The 20,894-nt window shown below is 39.2% G+C and overlaps 1 protein-coding gene across 3 annotated transcripts; it reads left to right on the forward strand.

The window, feature by feature from the left end:
* The first annotated feature begins 266 nt into the window (after window positions 1-266).
* LOC147167019 (protein kish-B) lies at window positions 267-20,444 on the forward strand. 3 transcript variants are annotated; one of them, XM_086087253.1, is made up of 14 exons: window positions 267-432; window positions 1,092-1,223; window positions 4,128-4,245; window positions 10,905-11,034; window positions 13,450-13,508; window positions 14,491-14,602; window positions 15,714-15,743; window positions 15,934-15,981; window positions 16,251-16,365; window positions 16,728-16,799; window positions 17,781-17,860; window positions 18,252-18,330; window positions 18,433-18,606; window positions 18,692-20,438. In XM_086087253.1, the coding sequence occupies exons 1-14, from the start codon at window positions 423-425 to the stop codon at window positions 18,757-18,759; spliced, it is 1,227 nt and encodes a 408-aa protein (XP_085943379.1). In that variant the 5' UTR covers window positions 267-422; the 3' UTR covers window positions 18,760-20,438. The 3 variants fall into 3 exon arrangements, with proteins under 3 accessions (XP_085943379.1, XP_085943377.1, XP_085943376.1); XM_086087250.1 differs by lacking the exons at window positions 267-432; window positions 1,092-1,223; window positions 4,128-4,245 and adding an exon at window positions 6,060-6,288 and having other exon boundaries at window positions 18,692-20,444; XM_086087251.1 differs by lacking the exons at window positions 4,128-4,245; window positions 10,905-11,034; window positions 13,450-13,508; ... (7 more) ...; window positions 18,433-18,606; window positions 18,692-20,438 and adding an exon at window positions 2,136-3,121.
* Window positions 20,445-20,894: the final 450 nt, after the last annotated feature.

Consider the following 20,894-nt stretch of genomic DNA (forward strand, 5'->3'; position numbering starts at 1 on the left):
TTTACGAATACGTCACCAGCAGTGACATCATTGCTTGTCATTATCGGCGTGTTAAATAACAGACGTGACAAGGGAATACAGTATCTTCAACGGCATATCCAAATAACGTTTATGGTAAGTCATGTGAAGTTTAGCTAAATCCGACTCTACAGTCAAAACACATTCGACTGACATAGTGGTGAAAACTGATTATTTTGTGCATGTGACACAGGGTGTTGTGAATCCAGAATTCCACCAGGTGGCAGCAGTGCGCTTTGGACGCCAGGCAAACGCAAAGAAGTAAAAGGAGGTTTGAAACCGGAAATGTCAATCCGGTGTATGCGAAGTCGATTTCGTTAGCTTCGCTCTTCCAAAACACACGATGGCGTTTTGATGGACATAAGTTAACAGTTACGTAACATCGATAAAAGGCCACTGCGAATATGACAAATGGTAAGTGATATTTACTAAAACGCGAGTTGAATAAATGTCAGCAGCAGAGTAGTTAACCTTAGCTGACGAAAGCTAACGTTAAGTTAGCTGTAGACGTGGCCCGGAGCTGTCGCTTCGGTTACCCAAACGGCTGCTCTACTAGTTTATAAATCTAGAATGGTCTCAAATTGTCATTTGACACATCCGGCCACCCCGAGAGTAACCACCCCGTTGATAGTGCTGATTTATTTTTGCTCAATGCTACATTGAAATCTGGTAACTACCTTAGATCAGCGGAGTCGAACAGATGTTTTTCTTTTTGCATTATAGAGCTCATAATAGTGAAACTGTTGTACTGTATGTCCATGCACACCATTTGCTTAACCTGCGTCAAACACTGTCATAATCATGTCAGCAGCTTTCGTCTAACAATTTAAAATGCCAGAATTGCTTTAATATTTTGCTTAGACTCACAAATCAAATCATGCACAAATCAAAATAACAATGGATTACATGAGCATTCACAACCCCAAAAAGAGCCTTTCATATGCACTAATAATCTGTAACGCGCCATTGCTTTGATGTTATCACATGATCAAGATCATTTAAATATTTGCTTAAAAAGCAATACTAAACATATTATATTATAAAAATACCTATTTTGTACCCCTGTTCCAAAGTGTACTCTTTCGATGGCATCCTTGTGTTTGGGCTGCTCTTCGTCTGCACGTGTGCGTACTTCAAAAAAGTTCCTCGCCTCAACAGCTGGCTGCTGTCAGAGAAGAAAGGAGTGTGGGGAGTCTTCTACAAAGGTAGGTTTGTCGCACTACACTGACAATAATAACAAATGTTGAAAATCAATAGGGGTTGCTTTATTGTAATTATGTATTTTAATATTGTTAAATATTAGCTTCTTGCAGAGGACGAACCTTGGATCACAAATGAACCTGTTCACAATTAGAAGATTTTCAAACCAATAATGTGGCCTGGTTTGCTTGCAGTCACAGCATCTATGCGGCTCAGTTGTACTTTGTCAAACAGCGTAATTATATGTCATGTATTTAGCATACAAATAAATAATGTTGAGTGTTTTTTTGCAGTGAATTAGATCAGTATGTATATTTTGCATTATAATTTGTTTGAATTATCACTAGTTTGTAGTATATTATTAAAATGTATGGATATAAATCAAAGCCGATTATAGGTAGCGCTGATAAATCGACAGACTTTGAAAAACAATATAAGGTTAGACTTGAGTTCTCTATGACATAACATCCTCATGGAAACGTGTTGGTGGGCACTCAAGGAGAGTATTACTTTTTTAAATGCAGGTTTTAGACAGCTTAATAAAATAATGTAACATTTTCCAAGTTCCTGTGAAGTAAACAGACAAAACTGTTAATTACCATGTGCACTATTATCTAAGACTTTATTACGAAGCATTTTCAAATAAATAATCTTTGTGACATAAAGATATAGGCAACTGTTAAGTCACATTACCAATTTCCCACCATTATGTAATACTATGTATATTAGTATACAGCGTACACTTAACAGTCCTTATCTTGTGTTACTTTCCATTCCTATTGTGATTCTGGGGAACAAGATTTCGGAGCCAATATGACACTAAAGGCGTCTTAACCATTTAAAAAAAAGGCTTTATATTATATTATTGATCATATTGCGGTTGTAATTTGTAAATGTCATATTTTGATTCTTTGTAGCTGCAGTCATTGGGACACGGCTGCATATTTCTGTGGCGATCTCCTGTGTGGTGATGGCTTTTTATTTGATCTTCCTGAAATGATGAAACCAGACTGGAATGGGAAGCTTTGGATTGGCACAAGCGGGTGCTTGACTCAGTGAGATCATGCCTCGTCCTTGTGGAACAGCGAGTGGATGGACTATGTGGCTCAAGACGTCACATCGCCTCATGGACTTTCGTTGAAAAGGATGAGTCAGTGCTGCCCCCTTCTGGTGACTGGGGAGATAATGTCTCCCAAAACAGATGAGGTCATCCTGAATCCACCCCATAGTTTTAATACAGGGAAGTGGGCGGGCCATGTGGTGTCACAATGTTTTCAATGCAAACTGTTGTCTTCTTCATTCACGTAATTATTTATACTGAGGGCATGGCAATGTGTCATTGCATTGTTTACCTGCACAACATGAATTTAGTTTAGATGTGTAGTTTCAAACTGAAAATGATCAATTCTACATGTTTTTCACACGGTAAAATCTGTAAAACTACTTCACTGGCTGGATAAAGTAATATATGATGCATTTTGACACAATTGTGTACCTTTCACCTTTTGTTTTCCCACAAATATTGTGGATATGAAACAGGTCCTTGCACTACACATCTAACTCAGCCCGTCTAATGGATGCTTATTTTTTAAATCAGTCTATAATGATTACTGTTACCAATGGATGTTTGTACAAATTGGACCAACATAAATATGAAATCTGCCTCAAAGCCTATAATGCTATAAATAGGTGCAAGTGGTTGTCTGACAATTTCATTGAAAGAAAAGACTGGGGAGGTAGTACAATGGTATTTTCAGTAAAATGTTAGCAACACAACTTGTATGTTTTTATTTAAAAAAAAAAAAACAATTACATAAAAATGTCTCACTGTTTTTTGTTTTATGTTTATTCAGCGAGTGTGTTTGACTCTAAAGAAATAAATGAACAATCGTTACCAATGCAATCAGCTCCTGTACACGTGGAATTTTGGCAGTAACAACCTTTTTTTTTCTAGTTTCTACCTTCCATTAACAACCTGGAGTTTGTAATCCGATCAAGAAGGTTGATTTATAAAGATTAAGTCTGCCACATTTAGCGGGAAAAAAAGGCATCACAGATGTAGATTTTTCAATGTGACCCTTTCCCAATAAGTACACATTGTTTGCGCAGTTTTGACACTTGAAATATTTGTTGGATGTGTTGACAAGTCAATATAAGATTAGCCGAATATAAAGATAATTAGTATTGGGATTACATATATAATATATATATATATAGTTTATATTCATTTTCTATATATGGATTGCTAGCTATAATCTTTAGGGTTAACTGCTACGTGTATTGCCTTTCATTTATGTTCTTGTAGAAAAAGTTAAATAGCTGTACAGTATTAAGGATTACGTTTATTATCACAAATGTCATTGATGTGTTTAATGACGTCACCAACAGTTTATTTTATTTGTTTAAGTTCACTCACTCACTCAAACGAACACACATACAAATAATGGTCTCCCGAGTGGGGAAGCGAACCCTCACCGAATGCATCGAAGGCACCAACGGTTTCCTTTCGGAGCACCCTTGTTTTCGCGTTCTCGCGAGACTTCCGTGCCGGGAGCGCGCTGTGACCAAGACAAATACGCGCTCACGTTTCCGCATGCCGAGCAGAACACGAAAGAGAGCGAATAATCCAGCTGAGGCTCGTCCAACCTGACCGAGCGCCTTCAGAGAAGGGGAAGTTACCTCCGTCGAGGAGGTGCACGCAGCATTGGAGAGCTTTCTTTGGAACTCGTTTTGCACCACGAGGCGCCCCTAGTTGTCTTTCCCCCACCCTCCAGAAATCGCATCAGTTTTGCCGATTTATCACCAAAGAGTATAGCCAGCCTTCTCGTGGGTGCCACACGGGGAGGAGAGGGCACAAGTTTCCGCTGCCTTGTTTCGCCTCCTCGCTGCGGAGCTACTTAAATCCGCAGGAATGTCGCAGGAGAGACCCACTTTTTACCGGCAGGAGCTCAACAAAACAATGTGGGAGGTCCCGGAGCGGTACCAGAACCTGTCTCCCGTCGGATCTGGTGCCTATGGTTCTGTTTGGTAAGCAGTTGCTTTCAACGTGCCCTACCTTTTCATAGTTCCCCAAAACAGCGTACACGCTCTCAAGTTGTCATTTGTTACCCTTCCTTTTAACACCTGTTTGTTTCTTGAATTTTCCAAGTTGAAAATGTGCAGCTTTTTACCCTGCCTTATTAGTGGTGGCGTGCCTGTGCATGCTCCTTCATCAGTCCTGTGAACAGCCTCTTCATCAGATTTGATTACGATTTGGGACACTGCGATTGTGTCCAAGGCTCCAGCGTGCACAAGCTAACGCTTTGCATTGGCGCTCTGCATGCATTACACATTTTCCAATTGGGTGCAGCCGGCCTGCAGAGAACCAGAAGGTCACGTGGTTTGCAGTAAGTAAAGTAGGCCCCCTTGTGCACAGCGAGGGCTTTGAATAGGAGGCTGAAAAAAAAAGAGCAGGGTGATGACTCTAGAATGATGTCACTCTTTGTAGTACACCCATGATTCACTGTCCCGAGGTTAGGCGCACAACTCTTAGTCATCACTAAATTCTGTCATTGCACCCCACTCTCCAGTCGTTCTATACACGTTTGTGCGCTTAGGTGCACTTTTCGATGCTTAATGTGTAAGCAATGACATCACCTTGCAGTGAAACTTCAATGCAGTTTGCAAATAATGCATATTACCAGCCCGCCTTAATCCTCTTCTATACATCATTGCATTTGCCACTTTAAAGATTCCTCTTTTGGCATACTATACAAAAACTAAACTATACCCCAAGATCCCAACCACAGTTGACTTTCCTTCTTTTTATGTCTGTTTTACATCTGGGGAGGATGAAAGAAGTACATCCATCCATTTTCTCTACTCATTTTGTTCAGGTTATGAGGAGCTGGAGCCTATTCCCGGTGTAGTGTGATTTTCACAATTTGCCGTAGCACTGTTGAAGTGGAAAAACTGATTACAGTACACCAAATTGAGGCAAATAGAGCTGAGACAGTGCTGTGGCTTTGAAAAGCTGCAACATTTGCACTCATCCAGTGAAATGAATCTCGGAAACTTTTCTAACACTTTGCATGACAAAAATACATAATTGTTTTGTAAAAAGTACAGACAACGCAAACAGAATAAATGGAGTTAAATGAACACTGTGCTTGACAAAATTAATTATAATATAAAAGGTACCAAATATAATAGCTAAGGCAAAAACTATGATCAAAGCTACTGAACAACAAATAAATGCGCATAGCACAAGTGAGAAAAACCTCAATGCCATCAAAACTTATCATTTGCAATTGTTCTTTTGCTTTAGTATCAAATTGTGAAGGAATATGTGCAGGTTTGAGTTACAAAGTACTATGACTGTCAAACCAGCACTTAAGAGTGAATCACAATATTGACTGAGTGCTTCCATTTAACTCTACATGTCTCAGCTTTGTGCGGTCTACTTACAGACCCCAAAAGCACATGTACATATTCACTAATGAATCATCAAGCACAACAAATCCTATTCTTTCTGTCATTGTAACCGGTTTTAGCATATTTATTTCACAAAGTTTAATCAGGTTGACTTTATGTGGAATTGTATCCTAATTGTCATTGAGTGGAAAAGAGAGTTAAGAGCTAAGAAAACCATTAGACTAAAATGTGGAACCTGACAGCACTTACTTTGATGATAAACAGAACAACTTGTTCTGCTTCTTATTTAATTGCCTTTTGTTGACGTTGAACCTTTTTTTTCTTTATTGTTACACCAGTTCTGTTAGTTCCTGTCATAAAGAGATGATATTACTAGACCAATAACGGTAAGTCCAATTTACTGCCAGTGTTCTTTCCATGATCACTGAGATCATCTAAGATAGACATAGGTTAGATTCTTACTTGATTTTTTTTTGTTAGATTTTACTTGTTGCACTTTATTTATGTAGTCTTGCACAAAAGAAAATTAAAAACAAGACGGTTGAGACCATTTCTGTCTTCCATCTTCTTGATGCATTGCCGAGGGATCGGATCAGGACTCGTATCGGCAGCCACTCAAAACCCAAGTGACATCAAAAATATTGGAACATTTCACAGGTGAACACGTTCAGTGGAAACAGGCGAGTGTCATAATTGAGTACAAGAGGAGCTTGAGTAGTCACAAGCAAGGATGGGGTGCAATTCAAAGCTTTCCAACTGTTTTACAATAATGTCCAGCGTACAGTTGTGAGAAATTATGGCATTCCTTCAGAGAAGCTGGAGAAATGTGTACACTTAAAGAGGAAGTCAACCCAAACATTTTCTTTACGATAATTTGTTGTATGCAGCCCCACTAGTCTAAACTTCATCTCAGGGGGCGGCCATTTTGCCACTTGCAGTTGCACAGGGCTCAAGCTAACAACCAATCATGGCTCCGCTTCAGAAAACAGGTGAGCTGTGATTGGTTGGCTCCTAATAACCAGTCATGTCTCAGGCGCTCAGCTTCAGAAAACAGGTGAGCCGTGATTGGTCGTTGCTTGAGCCCCAGGCAACATTGACGCCATTTTCAGTCTACAGCAATTGGCAAAATGGCCACCCCTGGGATAGATAAAAAGGGGTGGACACAATAATACTCAGAATGCTATGTGGGCACATATAACATGTTGTAAAGAAATTTTTGGGGATGACTTCCTGCTAAAGCGACAAGGCGGCGTTGAATGCATGACTTTAGACATGTCATGGGGCAGTGGCACCGCATGAAAAACCAACATCACTAACTCATTCACTGCCATTGACGGCTATAGACGTCAAAAATTCATTTGAAGTATTTCTATTAGTTTCACATTTTTTTCCTCTTTTGTTAACAAGAGTATGAAAACCTAGAATTGTTTTTATTGTACATTTAGAACAGATGTAAAATTGGTGATTAATCATTAGTTAACTCGTGAAGTCATGTGATTAATTACAATTTTAAAAAATGTAACGCCTAATGCCCCTAATTTAAAAAAAAAAAGATTATTAAAAATTAGGGGCGTCAGACAATTAAATTTTTTTATTGTAATTAATCGCGTGACTTCAATAGTTAACTCACAATTAACTCATTCACTGCCATTGACGTCAAAAATTCATTTGAACTATTTCTATTAGTTTAACATTTTTTTCCACTTTTGTTAACAAGAGTATGAAAACCTAAAAAATTTTTACATTTAGAACAGATATAAAATTTGTGATTAATCTTGCGTTAACTAGTGAAGTCATGCATTTAATTACGAAACATTTTAATCGCCTGCACCCCTCATTTTTAATCTTTTTTTGTATTTTTAATAATCTTTTCTTTTTAAAAGAGAAAAAGAAAATGTAAAAAATTAGGGGCGTCAGGCGATTACATTTTTAAATCATAATTAATCCAATGACTTCAATAGTTAACTCACGATTAATCACAAATTTTATATCCGTTCTAAATGTACAATAAAAAAATCTGGGTTTTCTTCTCTTGTTAACAAAAGTGGGAACAAATATGAAACTAGTAGAAATAGTTCAAATTAATTTTTGACATCTATACCCGTCAATGGCAGTGAATGTTATAGGATAATTACCACATGGGCTTACTAGGCACATTGGATACAACTGTCAGCTAACAGACTTATTTACTACAAGTGCAACTTAAAACGCTGCTTTGCAAGGCCAAAGACTCATCATCATCATCATCATCATCATCAGTACACAGAAACCAAACTCGGCTGATGCTGAAGTATAAAACTCCTGTAGTGTGCACAGTCCACATGTCATATTGTTTTTGGAACTCATGGAAGTCATGTCCTCTGGGCTGAAGATGAAGAGAGAGAAAAAAGACCACCAAGTTCAAAAGCCAGCATCTGTGATTGTATGGAGGTGTGTCCATTGCCCTTTGATGCATTTCCAGGGAAATCAAAGTTTATTTCGGCAAGACTATGCCAAGCCAAGCCGCATTCTGCACGTTTTACAACAGCTTGGCTTCACTGGGCTGTCTACAGTACAGCGCTGCCTTCCGTGGAAGAACGAAGACCCCAACACTTGAGCAACAGAAATTGTTCATTGTGTTGCGCGTGGGAAATAAATCCTCCTACAAACCCTCAACGATTCATGCCGTAAATGCTAGACAGAAATGTACCCCCGTCCTAGATTTCTTGGAATTTTTGGACGTCAGATTCAAATGAGTGAGTATTTTAAAAGATCCAAAGGGTCATCAAATATTCATATTTGGACATTGTAAAGCCATGATATAGATATTCAACCATCGTGTGTACATCTACCAATTGTCCTTACTTGCCGAGACTCGCCCCCCTCCGATGTCACAGCATCGCTCCTTTTGCATTTTTATGGCCGCTGTCTTATTATCCTTGCTTTTTATTACCAACTAATTGGATTCTGTTTGCATGCACCCATCTTGTTTGTCCTCCAGATCAGCAGCACTTTAAAACGACAGCGTGCATGCAGCTTTGTGAAGTCAGTGTTCATCTGAGAGTGTGTCTTCCACTCGGATGACACACAAGTCGTCTCTCAAGGCTGAGGGGGACAGAAAGTCCACCGGTTGCGTGTGATTATCTCATTCGCGCTGAAGAAGAAAAACACTCTGCTTATCTTAATGTTGTTATTACGGGTATTTAGGCATATCATTCGGTGTCACTGCGACACATCTTGATAGGCTGCTGACTAAAGTTCGTAAGTGTTGGTGTCCCTGTATCGGAAGTGTCACCTGAGGAAAAGACTCACCTCTTCCACTTGAAACATGTAATGGATAAATATAGTTGAATGTCCAGGTCATATTGCACTTGCAGCTTGGGTCACTGGTGCAGGTAGTTTTGCAGTTCAGCTGCCAAGGCTCAATGTGGGTGAACCACTCACTGCTTGGTGTCTCTGTGTCTCGCCACAAGATCTTGTAATGAGCCATTTGTAATGCAGTGTAACTAGTTGACCTAAAAGGAATGTGCGTTATTGTAAGGCCCCCCCCCCCCCCCCCCCAAATTAACGCAGGCCAGGACCATCTGGCTCACAGCCTCTCTTCCGCCTCATTGGACCCGGTTGTCAAAGGTCTTGGCTTTCTAGTTTGTCTGGTAAAAACTTACCAACTTGACCGACAATGTTAGCTTGCTGTCAGTCAGACAATACAGCTAGGACTTAAGTCACTTTCGGTCTGTGTTTCACTTTTCTTTTTGTCACACCCATTTCTGTTCTTGTTTTTCTGACAATGAGGCATAGAGTTACACTACTGTAGATCAATGACCCACATGCATGTTGCATATTCCCATAGACTTCTTCACCACAGTTTGAGTTGATCCAATCATCTTTTATCTCTTTTGTTTTTTTTATACTTCTTTATTGTTATGTGAAAACTGCTAGAACTTTTTTGTTTGTTTTTTGCACTGCCCTCACAGACGTGGTTGCTGTCAAGGCTGTTCTAGAAAACTAGAATGGCAGTGAGCAGAATGCAGGCCTATCAAGGCTAAACTAATTTATATATATATATATATATATACCAGACCAAGTGTTTATTTTTGAAAAGTTTTTTTATTTAATTTATTTTTTATTGACAATTCCGAGCTTACATCACAAGTCAAAATGGGGGTCTTATGCCGCATTCGAGAAAGGTTTGAAGAGTCTGAGTTATCCCATTCGGAATTTCGTAGTGTCCCAGTTCCGCCCTCAAAGAGTTTGAGGCAAATGTAAACAACAAAGTTGCCTGATTCCAATTAATTGTTTGTTCTGGTTAACACAGTCATTCCAAATCACATTGTGTCATGTGAACGTAGGTCATTTATTTGCATTTGCTTCCAATACTTTGAGATCGGAACTGATACAATCCGAATGGGATAAATCACATTTCCCACTTTCTTCGAATGCAGCATTTTTCTCTGTGAAAAGGACACTCTCCGCTCATTGAAATGCATTGGACTTTGGCAAATGAAAACAATCCTCACAAATCAAATTACAACATTACAGTCACAATACGCATGTACATAGATGTGTTATGTTTATTTATTGGTCGACGTATTAATCAATGTGTCAAGAGACTTACGTGAAAGTTTAGGGCAATTTAGCTAGCTAGTTGAGGTAACTTTATTTGTACCTAAGGTTATATTTGCTTGTAGTCTGTTCACATATATAAAGACGTCGGTTTGCCGTTTTAATGAAACCGAAAATAAATTCTACATCCCACATCTTGATCTTTACCAAAAATCGAATGGAGTCATTCACTTCTCCAAAGTGCCAGAGAACTGATTAAGCAGGTCTTGCAAACAAAGAAACATGAACTCCTTGGTGTGGGAAATTGAGATTAGTACAATGCCAAATGGAGCTGCCACAGTGCAGTGAGTAATAAAAGTTTGGCTGCCTTTCCAGGGCAACACCCAAAGACATTTATTTTGCAACAGTGATCTGAGGGTTTTTATTGTTCTTCGGAATTGATCAGTTTAGTTGGTGCTTTTGCTGTAAATACAAATTGACTTTTCACACGTGTGCCTTTTACACAATACAACTAATGAGTAACAGCAGATTCAGTCATGTTCCTTCCTTGTACAGCTTCTGACAGTAGGGTTTCAGGGGAAACCAATGCCCTGCATGTTTTCTACATGCTTTCTTTACAAGGCAGCCCACAGTGCACCATTTTATCTAGGGAACTGTCACTGACTTTGATATATTGCACCTTTTTACTGTGAACATCTTAGCATAGACTACTACTTTTGTGTATCTTACAGTTCATCATATGACGTAAAGACGAGCCTAAAGGTAGCAGTGAAGAAGTTGTCCAGACCTTTCCAATCCATCATCCATGCAAAGAGAACTTACAGAGAGCTGCGGCTGCTAAAACATATGAAGCATGAAAATGTAAGTATCAAACACCCTCTAATTCAAGCTAAAAGGCCGCAGTTGTTTAATTACATATCCATTATGGCGGTGTTTAGAGCCAAACAGATGAGAATTGTGTCTGTCCTAGTATTTCAAACTCGAAATTGCACCATTTGTTAAATGAAAGTGAATTATGTGCTATTGCTGTAAAATGGTGAGTGGTGTATGGCATGTTTTTAAGGAATTGCTAAATATTGTGATCATCTGTAATTCTATTTGCACAAAGAGGAAAAAAAACAACTGTGGCACTTTGTTTACCCGTCTTAGTAAAGCTCATTGATTAGAGATCCTTCCAGCAATGTCACCATGTGGTGCGTGTAATGGCGACTATATGACCAGAGGGTGTGAGAAGAAGAATTAAAAACCACCGTGTTGTTGTGCAATGTGGATACATCACCTGCAGACACTTGCCCACACACTTTTACAGTAGATGCTGTGTGCTGGTGCTACATCCACTTTGACCACTTAATGTTACATAATCACATAGTTTTGTCAAGCGAGCGGCTCCAGGCAAAGGATGTGAGCTGCTCTAAAAGCAATCTATGCATTTGTGAAGCTTATACAGATGTCACAAAGCGGGGAATTTTAAGCTGATCAAGTATGGATGCTTTTATGCTGTGCACAATTAATAATTTATTTTATTTGATCACGCTAGAAAGTTTCCACTCATAGTTGTATACATCAAGAGGGTGAATTACTATTGGAGTCTAGCTGCTGTTGTTCTTTGCAACTGACACCGCAAATTCCTGCAGTGCATCATAGATGTTCACCCCACCTTCACTTAATCCTCAGTTCCAGTTGAAGGAAAACAAGGGCAAAGCATGAGGCTACCAACACTGTTTTGGTACTTTTGTGCAAGAAAACGATAGACGCCAGACGGAATGGTTAAAATTGAAGCAGGAGATGATGCAATCAGGTTATTGATGTGTCACTTAGTACACTATATCCACTATATCTTTGTATTTATTATCAGTTTATCGCACTCGTATGTGGCCTGAGGGGGATCTAGGGTGTGGACGGATCATTTTTGCTAGAATGCGCTTGCTGAAGAGAAAAGACAAAGTGATGCTTAATCCAAACCTTATTGAAAACTAACCACACTTCCTCATGTCGTGAAAAGGCTCCCTAGAGAGAAGCATTTCCACGCCAAAACATGATTAAAACTAGTCTAAGCAGGCTCCCTGTCAGCAGCCACACAACATATGCTTTTCTACTATATTTATTTTCATTGTGCCATTAATGATTGACTGATCTATCATGTGTAAAACTGGACCCATGGGATTAAAATGGAAAAAAATTGGGGATTTTGTAGACTCAGTGTCTCATTTATTCCACCCACTACACGTACACACCGGGGCCAATCCGCATTTGAGTAAACAAACACCCTCTGGCCATGATATGCGGTAATTTGTCATCAAGCATATTGCCGTATTATTTCATCATAACATAGAAAATTGCATGCAGTGTATTATTATTTTTGTCTGTGGGTTCTAAATTCAGCAGCATGTTATATTACTTACCTTTTGTTGCACAGACAGTAGAGAGACATTCTGTTTTCCTCCCGCTGTTGCTGGGAGACTCCCTGGGTTTTGAGTTTGGAAGCTAGGATGAACCAATCAGATATTTGTTGTGTCTGTAGCCGACCAATCATCTGTGTGAGTGTTCTGTGTGGGCGGGCCCAGGGTGAGCAGCTATGACACAACTGCGTTTTACAATACTGTACTGTACTTATCCATGGCACTCTGTTTTGGAAGGGGGAAGGGTTCACGGGTGTGCATCCCTGTATGACCTCCTTATCTTTTCTGAAATTGTCTGGCATTGAAAGAGTTAATGTATATTTTCATAAATACTTAAAAAATATATGTTTTTAATCAATCATTTCTACAGCAGCCCTCGATCACCTACATTCCGCTATCTTTTAACTCGAGCATGTGTGCTTTCGTCACTATTCAGAGCTGCGTGTGGTGATTGTACAAACTTTGCGGCATGCCACCATCATCATATTATTTTTAGATGTGATGATGCTATAAGACAAACAAGTTTAGTCAGTGCTTAACTTGCATGTTCTCTGGCTTGGCCTTGTTACATTTACTGCTGTTGATTTGCATTCCTCACAGGCTTAAAAATAAATACACTTCATAATTATTGGGCAAAGAACAATTGCTCCTTCCTGACAGTGGTTATGTTTGCCAGATAAATTTGAATACACAAACAAAAACGGTGTGCCACTATAATCGAATCTAACCGTAAATGTTTGTGTGGTGTGAAACTAAGGAAATGGCTTAGCTGTCTGCTTGAGCAAATTGAAGTCATGATTTTGAAGAACACTAATATAGTGTATTCATCATTGTGTGTAAACATGATCTTTACCCTCTCCCCCCCCCCCCTCCTCAGGTGATCGGTCTGTTAGACGTTTTCACACCTGCAACAAGCTTAGAAGAGTTCAGTGATGTGTAAGTCACACTTTCCCCCACCCTTTCATCACTTGTACCATAAATGTTGTGTTTTAGGTGAATGTAGGTTAAGCAGATGCACTGTGCACATTGGAGTTGTTTCCATGGTAACAGCCATCTGGCAGTCTGCGCATTTGTGTGCGCAGACAACTCCAGTGAGTGTGTACAGGGTCTCTCCGTGGGGGTGACGTCATGAAGCTTGTTGCACTTCTAGGTCACTACGACTAAACGTGTGAGGTCCAGCTCGTCTAGCATCCTAACTACTCTTTGACACGCGTCAATAATTTATGCACACTTGCATAATCAGCTCTGGTTTAATGCAATTGTTATAGTTTTTCTGACTTGATTACCAATTTGTTAAAATGCATGACTTAAAGGGGAAGTCAATCTTAAACATTTGTTGACAATAATATGTTATATGTGACCTCACTACATGGCATTCTGATTAATATTACATTTGTGGAATATGAATTATGAAGCAAAATCTAGCCATCTCAGAGGGTTGCCATTTTGCCACTTTCTGTCAACTGAAGATGACGTCACAATTGCTCAGGCAACGACCAATCACAGCTCACCTGTTTTCTGAAGCTGAACTGTGATTGGTTGTTACCTGAGACCTGAGCAACTGGGATGTAATTTTCACTCGACAGAAAGTGGCAAAATGGCCGCCTTCTGATATCGATAAAAACTGCTGCATTTTGCTGCTTAACTCATATTCCACTAACGCATTATTAACCAGAATACCGCATTTAGACTAGTGGGGCTGCTTGGGCATATTGTCTAGTTTTTTTGGGGGGTGTTGACTTCCCCTTTAAGATTGAATTGTAGGTTTCTCTTGTCAACAGAAGGCGCAATGGCAACATATGGCTTAAAAGGATCTTTAATAACTAATTAATGCACTGCAACACCGCAAGGAGCGAGATGCTGCTGTAGAAGCAAGCTTGGTAGTCTCCTTCATGAGTGGCTGATTATTTTTTTGCAGCTACTTGGTGACCCATTTAATGGGGGCAGACCTCAACAACATCGTCAAGTGTCAGAAGCTGACGGATGACCACGTCCAGTTCCTCATCTACCAGATTCTCAGAGGCCTAAAGGTTGGTGAATGTAAAGTCGCGTAGTCGGGCACCGCTGATCAGTTGCACGTATGGAAGCATTACGTACTGCTTCATGTTTTCCAGAAGACTGGTCGAACTCTTGCTTGAATTTGAACAATTATTTCCTATAGTGAAATCCCTCCAGGGTCCAATTGTGGCAATTTTAGAACTGTCAATTGTAGATGTTTTAAGTCACATTTTAAAAAGAAATACATGCATGCTTTGCAATATAATTGTATAATAATTAGAGCTGTCGAACGATTACATTTTTAAATCAGATTAATCCCATTTTAGAATTTTGAATAATCACGATTAATCGCTTAATTAAAAAGGCCTTTTACCCCCAACTTTTTTTGCCCGCCAAATTTAAAGAGCACCTATGTGTTAATTATTTCGACATTTAATGTTATGAGGAGGCCGTCAACATTTTTCAATCCAATGCACACGGTCATCCTCTTCTTTTTCTAATCATTTAATTACTTGCATAATTTAAAATAGGGAAAAAAATTACCCCAATAGTTTGACATGAACAAATATTCTGAATGTCATACGCAAACATTTATTCAATGCTTTTTTTTAATGCATGCGGTTATGTTTATTGCTCAAACACAACCTGTGCTACCTTTTAATGTAACCATCCACTGTCTGCTAAAGGATCATCTGCAATCAAAATTAATAGTGTGATTAATCTGCGTTAATACATGATTAACGCTTTCACTTTGACAGCACTAATAATAATAGTAAAATAAAATCTGAGAAAGGCCAGGCATGCAATATGAACTTTTAAACGGAAGATTTCAATTGATGTCTTCATTTATGGATCTTCAGTTTGTTTTATTTGGTTGAGATAATCTGCTGGGGTAGCTATAGGCAGCCTTTTAGTTCTCTCTTCCATGAGAGTTCACCTTACTATTTGACATGTTTATGCTTCCATTTAAATGTTTACTTGCCGTGTGATCAGAGCTCTGACAAACCCTTTCTGAAAGTTACGCAGTGAGATAGCGGAATTCCTTTTACTGCTGTAGCTGCAGCATGTGGCTGAACACAAAACTTAGCTTGTTATCAATGACAAATGCATGTGAGTTTAATTTTCTCATTCTTTTCCCTGCAGTACATCCATTCTGCAGACATCATCCACCGAGTAAGTGCTGTTGTGTAGAGTCAATCATTACAAAAACGAAAAAAGCAGAGATCACATTTCACTTAATGCGTATATGTCCAATACTACATAATAAACACAGCATCAAATTTCCTTTGTTGTGTTTGTGTTGTGATGCTGTTATGTCATACATCATAGCTGTGTTTTTGAACGTATCTTCTCCCCTCCCCAGGACTTGAAGCCCAGTAATCTGGCTGTAAATGAAGACTGTGAGTTGAAGGTGTGTGGCCATTGAAAGCAAAATACTTGTAACAATATACTGTATAGTACCCACCGGCTCCGTCCAAAATACTGTACTGGAAAAATATTAATGTATAATGCAACCACAATAATCAACATGTTACATTTTCTTTGTGAAAGTGTCATTTTTGATACAACTCTTATATTAGATCTCATTTCATTATACAAAGATGCATTATGTAGCACATGACATAATTTAGGTTAGGTGTACTCCTTTATCTCACATGAATGAATGTTTCGGTCCCTCAGATCCTGGATTTTGGTTTGGCACGGCATACGGATGATGAAATGACTGGCTATGTGGCCACTCGGTGGTATCGAGCCCCAGAGATCATGCTTAACTGGATGCACTACAACATGACAGGTACACACACTCGGATATGACACTGTGCCTTAATTTTCTCATTACGTCATTCATTTTTATATAATTGAAGAGTGTTTTGGGCTGTAGTCATTCACAAACGTAATCCTACTGCATCAATAAAAAAGAGAACGCAAAGTTCTTTGCGAGGGAACGTAAATTATTTTTTCCCCCTACCATGTCGCCTTAGGGGCTCCGTAACAACCAATCAGAGCTCACCTGTTTCCGTTAATACCACATTTAGACTAGTGGGCATACAACATATTATTGTAAAAAAAAAAAAAAAATTAGGGTAGACTTCCCCTTTAAAAATGAAAAACAGTTTGTTTCAGTGTAAACCATTCACTGTTGCTTCCATGTTTTAGTGGACATCTGGTCGGTGGGCTGCATCATGGCCGAACTTCTCACCGGACGAACGCTGTTTCCCGGCACAGATCGTATCCTTCCACTCTACTTCAACTATCAGCCTCTTGAGTTGTGGAGAAGGTTATAGATGAATGTAAACTGTGGATGAACACAGATAGACATGTCCAATTCAATAGAAATCCATAGTGATCGAATTACCTTCTAATGAGTGCCCCGCTGCAAACGTGTGTGTTGTGTGTGTGCGTGATCGTTTGTGATATAGATGGAGTCCCCTGTGGTCTGTGACTCAGCGCTGCCCACTGTTGTTTCTGTGATACGGCGCACCTTCCTGTTTCTCTCCCACCAAGCATTCCATGCACAGCAGCTAGGTGGTGAGATGTAGAAGGTAGTAAAGGGCTTGCAAAATGCAAACAGTACAACATGTATTAATCAGTGGATTTTTATGGATGCTCTGTTCAAATGCACCCGCACTAAATGTAACAGTCTATATGTAGAGTTTCGTGTTGATGCACTTGTTTGGCTGCTTCATTGCTGTGCAGAAGCTTATTGCGCAACCATTTTTTCGTTGCGCATGTAATTTTTTTATCTTCTATTTGGAACGATTGTGTCAGTTGTGTATGCTTCTATGTAAATGTGGGGATGAAATATTCAAAAGGGTCACCCAGTCCGCCTCCACCCTCGCCTCAGTTTTCCTTCGTGTCAGTGTCCAGGACATTGATCAATTGAAGCCTATAATGCTGCTTGTCGGAACCCCCCATGGTAGGCGCTCTCAATGAAAATCTTCTTGGAGTCTGTGAGTGTCAAGCACGAAAGATTTTGCTGCTCCTTGTTCCTTGCTTCAATTAGTTTTCCAGAAATACTGTTTTAGCATGTACTAGAAGTATGGGGGCACTGTACAAGTGATGAGCCACCACGGCTGTAGATCTCTAACAGTACCTTCCTTTTTATGTTTATTTTCACCCCAAATGTGTTCCCTCCTAATGCACAAACTCTTGAAGTGCCTGTGCTCTTTGACCTTCTTGATATGATGCCCCTTGACTCGGACACCATAGATATAAACCAGCTGCAGCAGATAATGCGTCTGACGGGGACTCCCCCAGCTTCCCTCATAAGCAGGATGCCCAGCCATGAGGTGAGACCTCTGAAATTCCAAGCTGCCTCAGCTGGAAATGCCATCAATCACTTTACATCTAAGATAATAGACAGATTTGGTGCATTGTGATTTGAGTGCAAAACACTTTCTGACCATTTACTGTGCATTATTTGCAAACAAGCTTTTGCTCCCATTGATCTCCCCCCCCCCCCCCCCCATCTGCAGTTGTCACAGCCATTCAGTACTTTGCCAGTTTTGAGCATGTCAACATTGGATGACTAAGTGTTTTAAGAGTACAACAAAAACAAATGCACATACTTGAAAGGATGTTGTGAAGGAAGAAAGACACTGCAATAGAAAAGCAATGCAGTTTATTTTTATTTTTATTTTTTAACATCACATTGACTTGGGCTGTGTTTTTCTCTTACAGGCAAGGAACTATATCAACTCACTAGCCCACATGCCCAAGAGAAACTTTGCAGATGTATTCATCGGTGCTAACCCTCTTGGTAAGTGGGCCTAGTCACTGTTCTCCTGGCTCACTGAGTCCCTCTAGTGGTCTTGTGGGTTGTGTGTGACTAAAAGTCATAACAATGTCCTCTGATCTCTAGCTGTGGACCTGCTGGAGAAAATGCTGGTGCTGGACACGGACAAACGGATCACGGCATCTAAGGCGCTGACCCACCCTTACTTTGCTCAATATCACGATCCAGACGACGAGCCTGAAGCAGAGCCTTACGACCAGAGCTTTGAAAGCCGTGAGCTGGAAATTGAGGAGTGGAAGAGTACGTAGACATTTTTGGATAATTGGGGGGAGGGAGCAGAGCTCATGACATAACTTGGATTTGATGTCAACTTCTTGTCCAATAGGGTTAACTTACGAGGAGGTGGTCAGCTTCGAACCGCCATCGTTCGACAGGGATGAGATGGAATCATGAGGAAGAGTGGAGGCATCCATCTTGAAGCAGAAACACACTTAAAAGAAAACCTGTGGGTGTGATTCGGCCACACTTTCCGAACACCCTCAACACCACCACAATATTCAAGTGCCTGCCGTCTTTAAATCTCTGGGGGATAATTTTCAGGGACTGAACTTGACTGTGTTTATCCCATCCCTCATGTTGTGGTTTTCTTTTGTTTGTTTCTAGTGGGATTAGCAGCTAGCATTACATTATTTTTATTGTGAGTAAATTGGAGCAACTTCTCAGCAAATTTAATTGATAATGAAAATAATACTTAATAAACAAGCAGGATTTAAATGTTTTAAGGAGATATTTATGAAATGCATTCTCTTTCACTTTCAAATTGCATATTTTTGTACATTGACGTGTGTTAGAATGACAACTAAAGCAGTGTTTGTATACAAGTACTACTAGTACTACTTCAGTCAGGCCAGTAACCATATTGGACCCACAGTATGAATGATGTCATGAGACATAAAAGGAGATTTGTTATTTAATAAAGTATGTATGACACATCTCTACAGTATATATGTAAAAGGCTTTGTTTTTATAATTGTAGTCTTTCGATGTTCCTTCTCTACAACCCTGAGATGTTTTTCTGTATTTGTAGATTCATACCACTCAATCTCCTGTTAGCACTTTAGTTTCTGTACATTAAGCATACTCTCACATCCTGCAGGACCACTATGGTGTAATATGTCTTGTTTTAAATAACCATCACAACGTTTGCTGACAGTGTACTTTAATCATATTGCGTTTATAAATCATGTGTTTATTGAATGTTTTATGGACGTCAGGCTGTCCTATATTTATATGGACTTTTCTCATGTTTTGTATATTGATGTTAAAGAATGCTGTGTTAAAGGGTTCGGTTTATTTATGGAGAGTTATCCTTTAAACAGAAACCAAATGTATTGTCTGCTAATTGAATGCAAACGGGAACAATTCCATTGTTTTAGTCACTTAATGTGTTGCCAGAATACACTGCCACAAACATATTCTGTTTTTAGTTAAATGTCCATAGAAATCATATTGAGAACTATCAGATTGAGATAATTTGCCAACAAAACATCTAGGCAGTTTTCTTAAGTGGGCTATTTTAGGTATCCAGGTACATTTAGGCATACACATTCTGTCTTTGTTTCATTGACAAGTTCTTGCTTTCATGTTGGGCTTTTTCAAATGTGACATTTTATGACTAGTGTGTTGAATCAAGCTCTCGTACTTCGTGATTTTTGTATTTCCTTTTTTTTTTTTTAATGAATGCTTGAACCACATCTTGTCATTTATTTAAATCATAGAAGGGCAAGTGTATGGGACCTATATGTATTTACTCGCTGGATGCTGAAGCCTCATGAGTTGAATCCAATAGGATACTATCCTTTGCCGCATATAATGTTTAATTATTGATTTTATTGGCACCACTGTTTTGAGGTCTTTTTACATAAAATGCTACCATAAGAAAATAAAGGTGACTGTTTTTTTAAACTTGAGAAAATGTGCATTGTAGATACAGTTCAGACTCCCGCACAATAGTGAAATATGATATACTGTACAATTATACAGTACTGTATTAATTTTGTGTAGAAGTTATAGTAGCTAATCCTACTACCACAAGGGGACAGAATTACATCATCTTTGTTGGTCTTGTGTCACTTTTTGTTAAACTTTGAAATAAAACACAGCTCTGTATATCAATACATAGGTATCAATACAGAATGTAAACTTACATTTGAAGCAAAGATTAAAAAAAATTGTGCATAAAATGAACGCCATAACCTAGATAACCAGTAACGTAACTTGTGACGTAAATGTATTGTCAAATATTTGTTGTTATTTTCAAGTTCATCTTAAGCCTCTTGGGAAAGAACCAAACCTTCTGGTTGAAATAAGGACGTGGGACCGTGTACCTACTGTATACTCGCTGTACGAGTTTACTTAGCTTTCAAACCGGTTATGTCAAAAATGAATTGCAAACAAACGCCAACATGGAAAAATATATTTATTACGCACAAGACAGCTAGTAGCATTGATTATTATAACATTTGTCAACGCGGATATTATACGTCCGATCTAAAGCATCACTCAATCAGCAAGCAAAAAATCCTTAG

This window comes from Leptonotus elevatus, chromosome 10 (genome assembly GCF_054856555.1).
Source record: "Leptonotus elevatus isolate MCC_2025b chromosome 10, RoL_Lele_1.0, whole genome shotgun sequence".
In the NCBI taxonomy this organism is placed as follows: domain Eukaryota; kingdom Metazoa; phylum Chordata; class Actinopteri; order Syngnathiformes; family Syngnathidae; genus Leptonotus; species Leptonotus elevatus.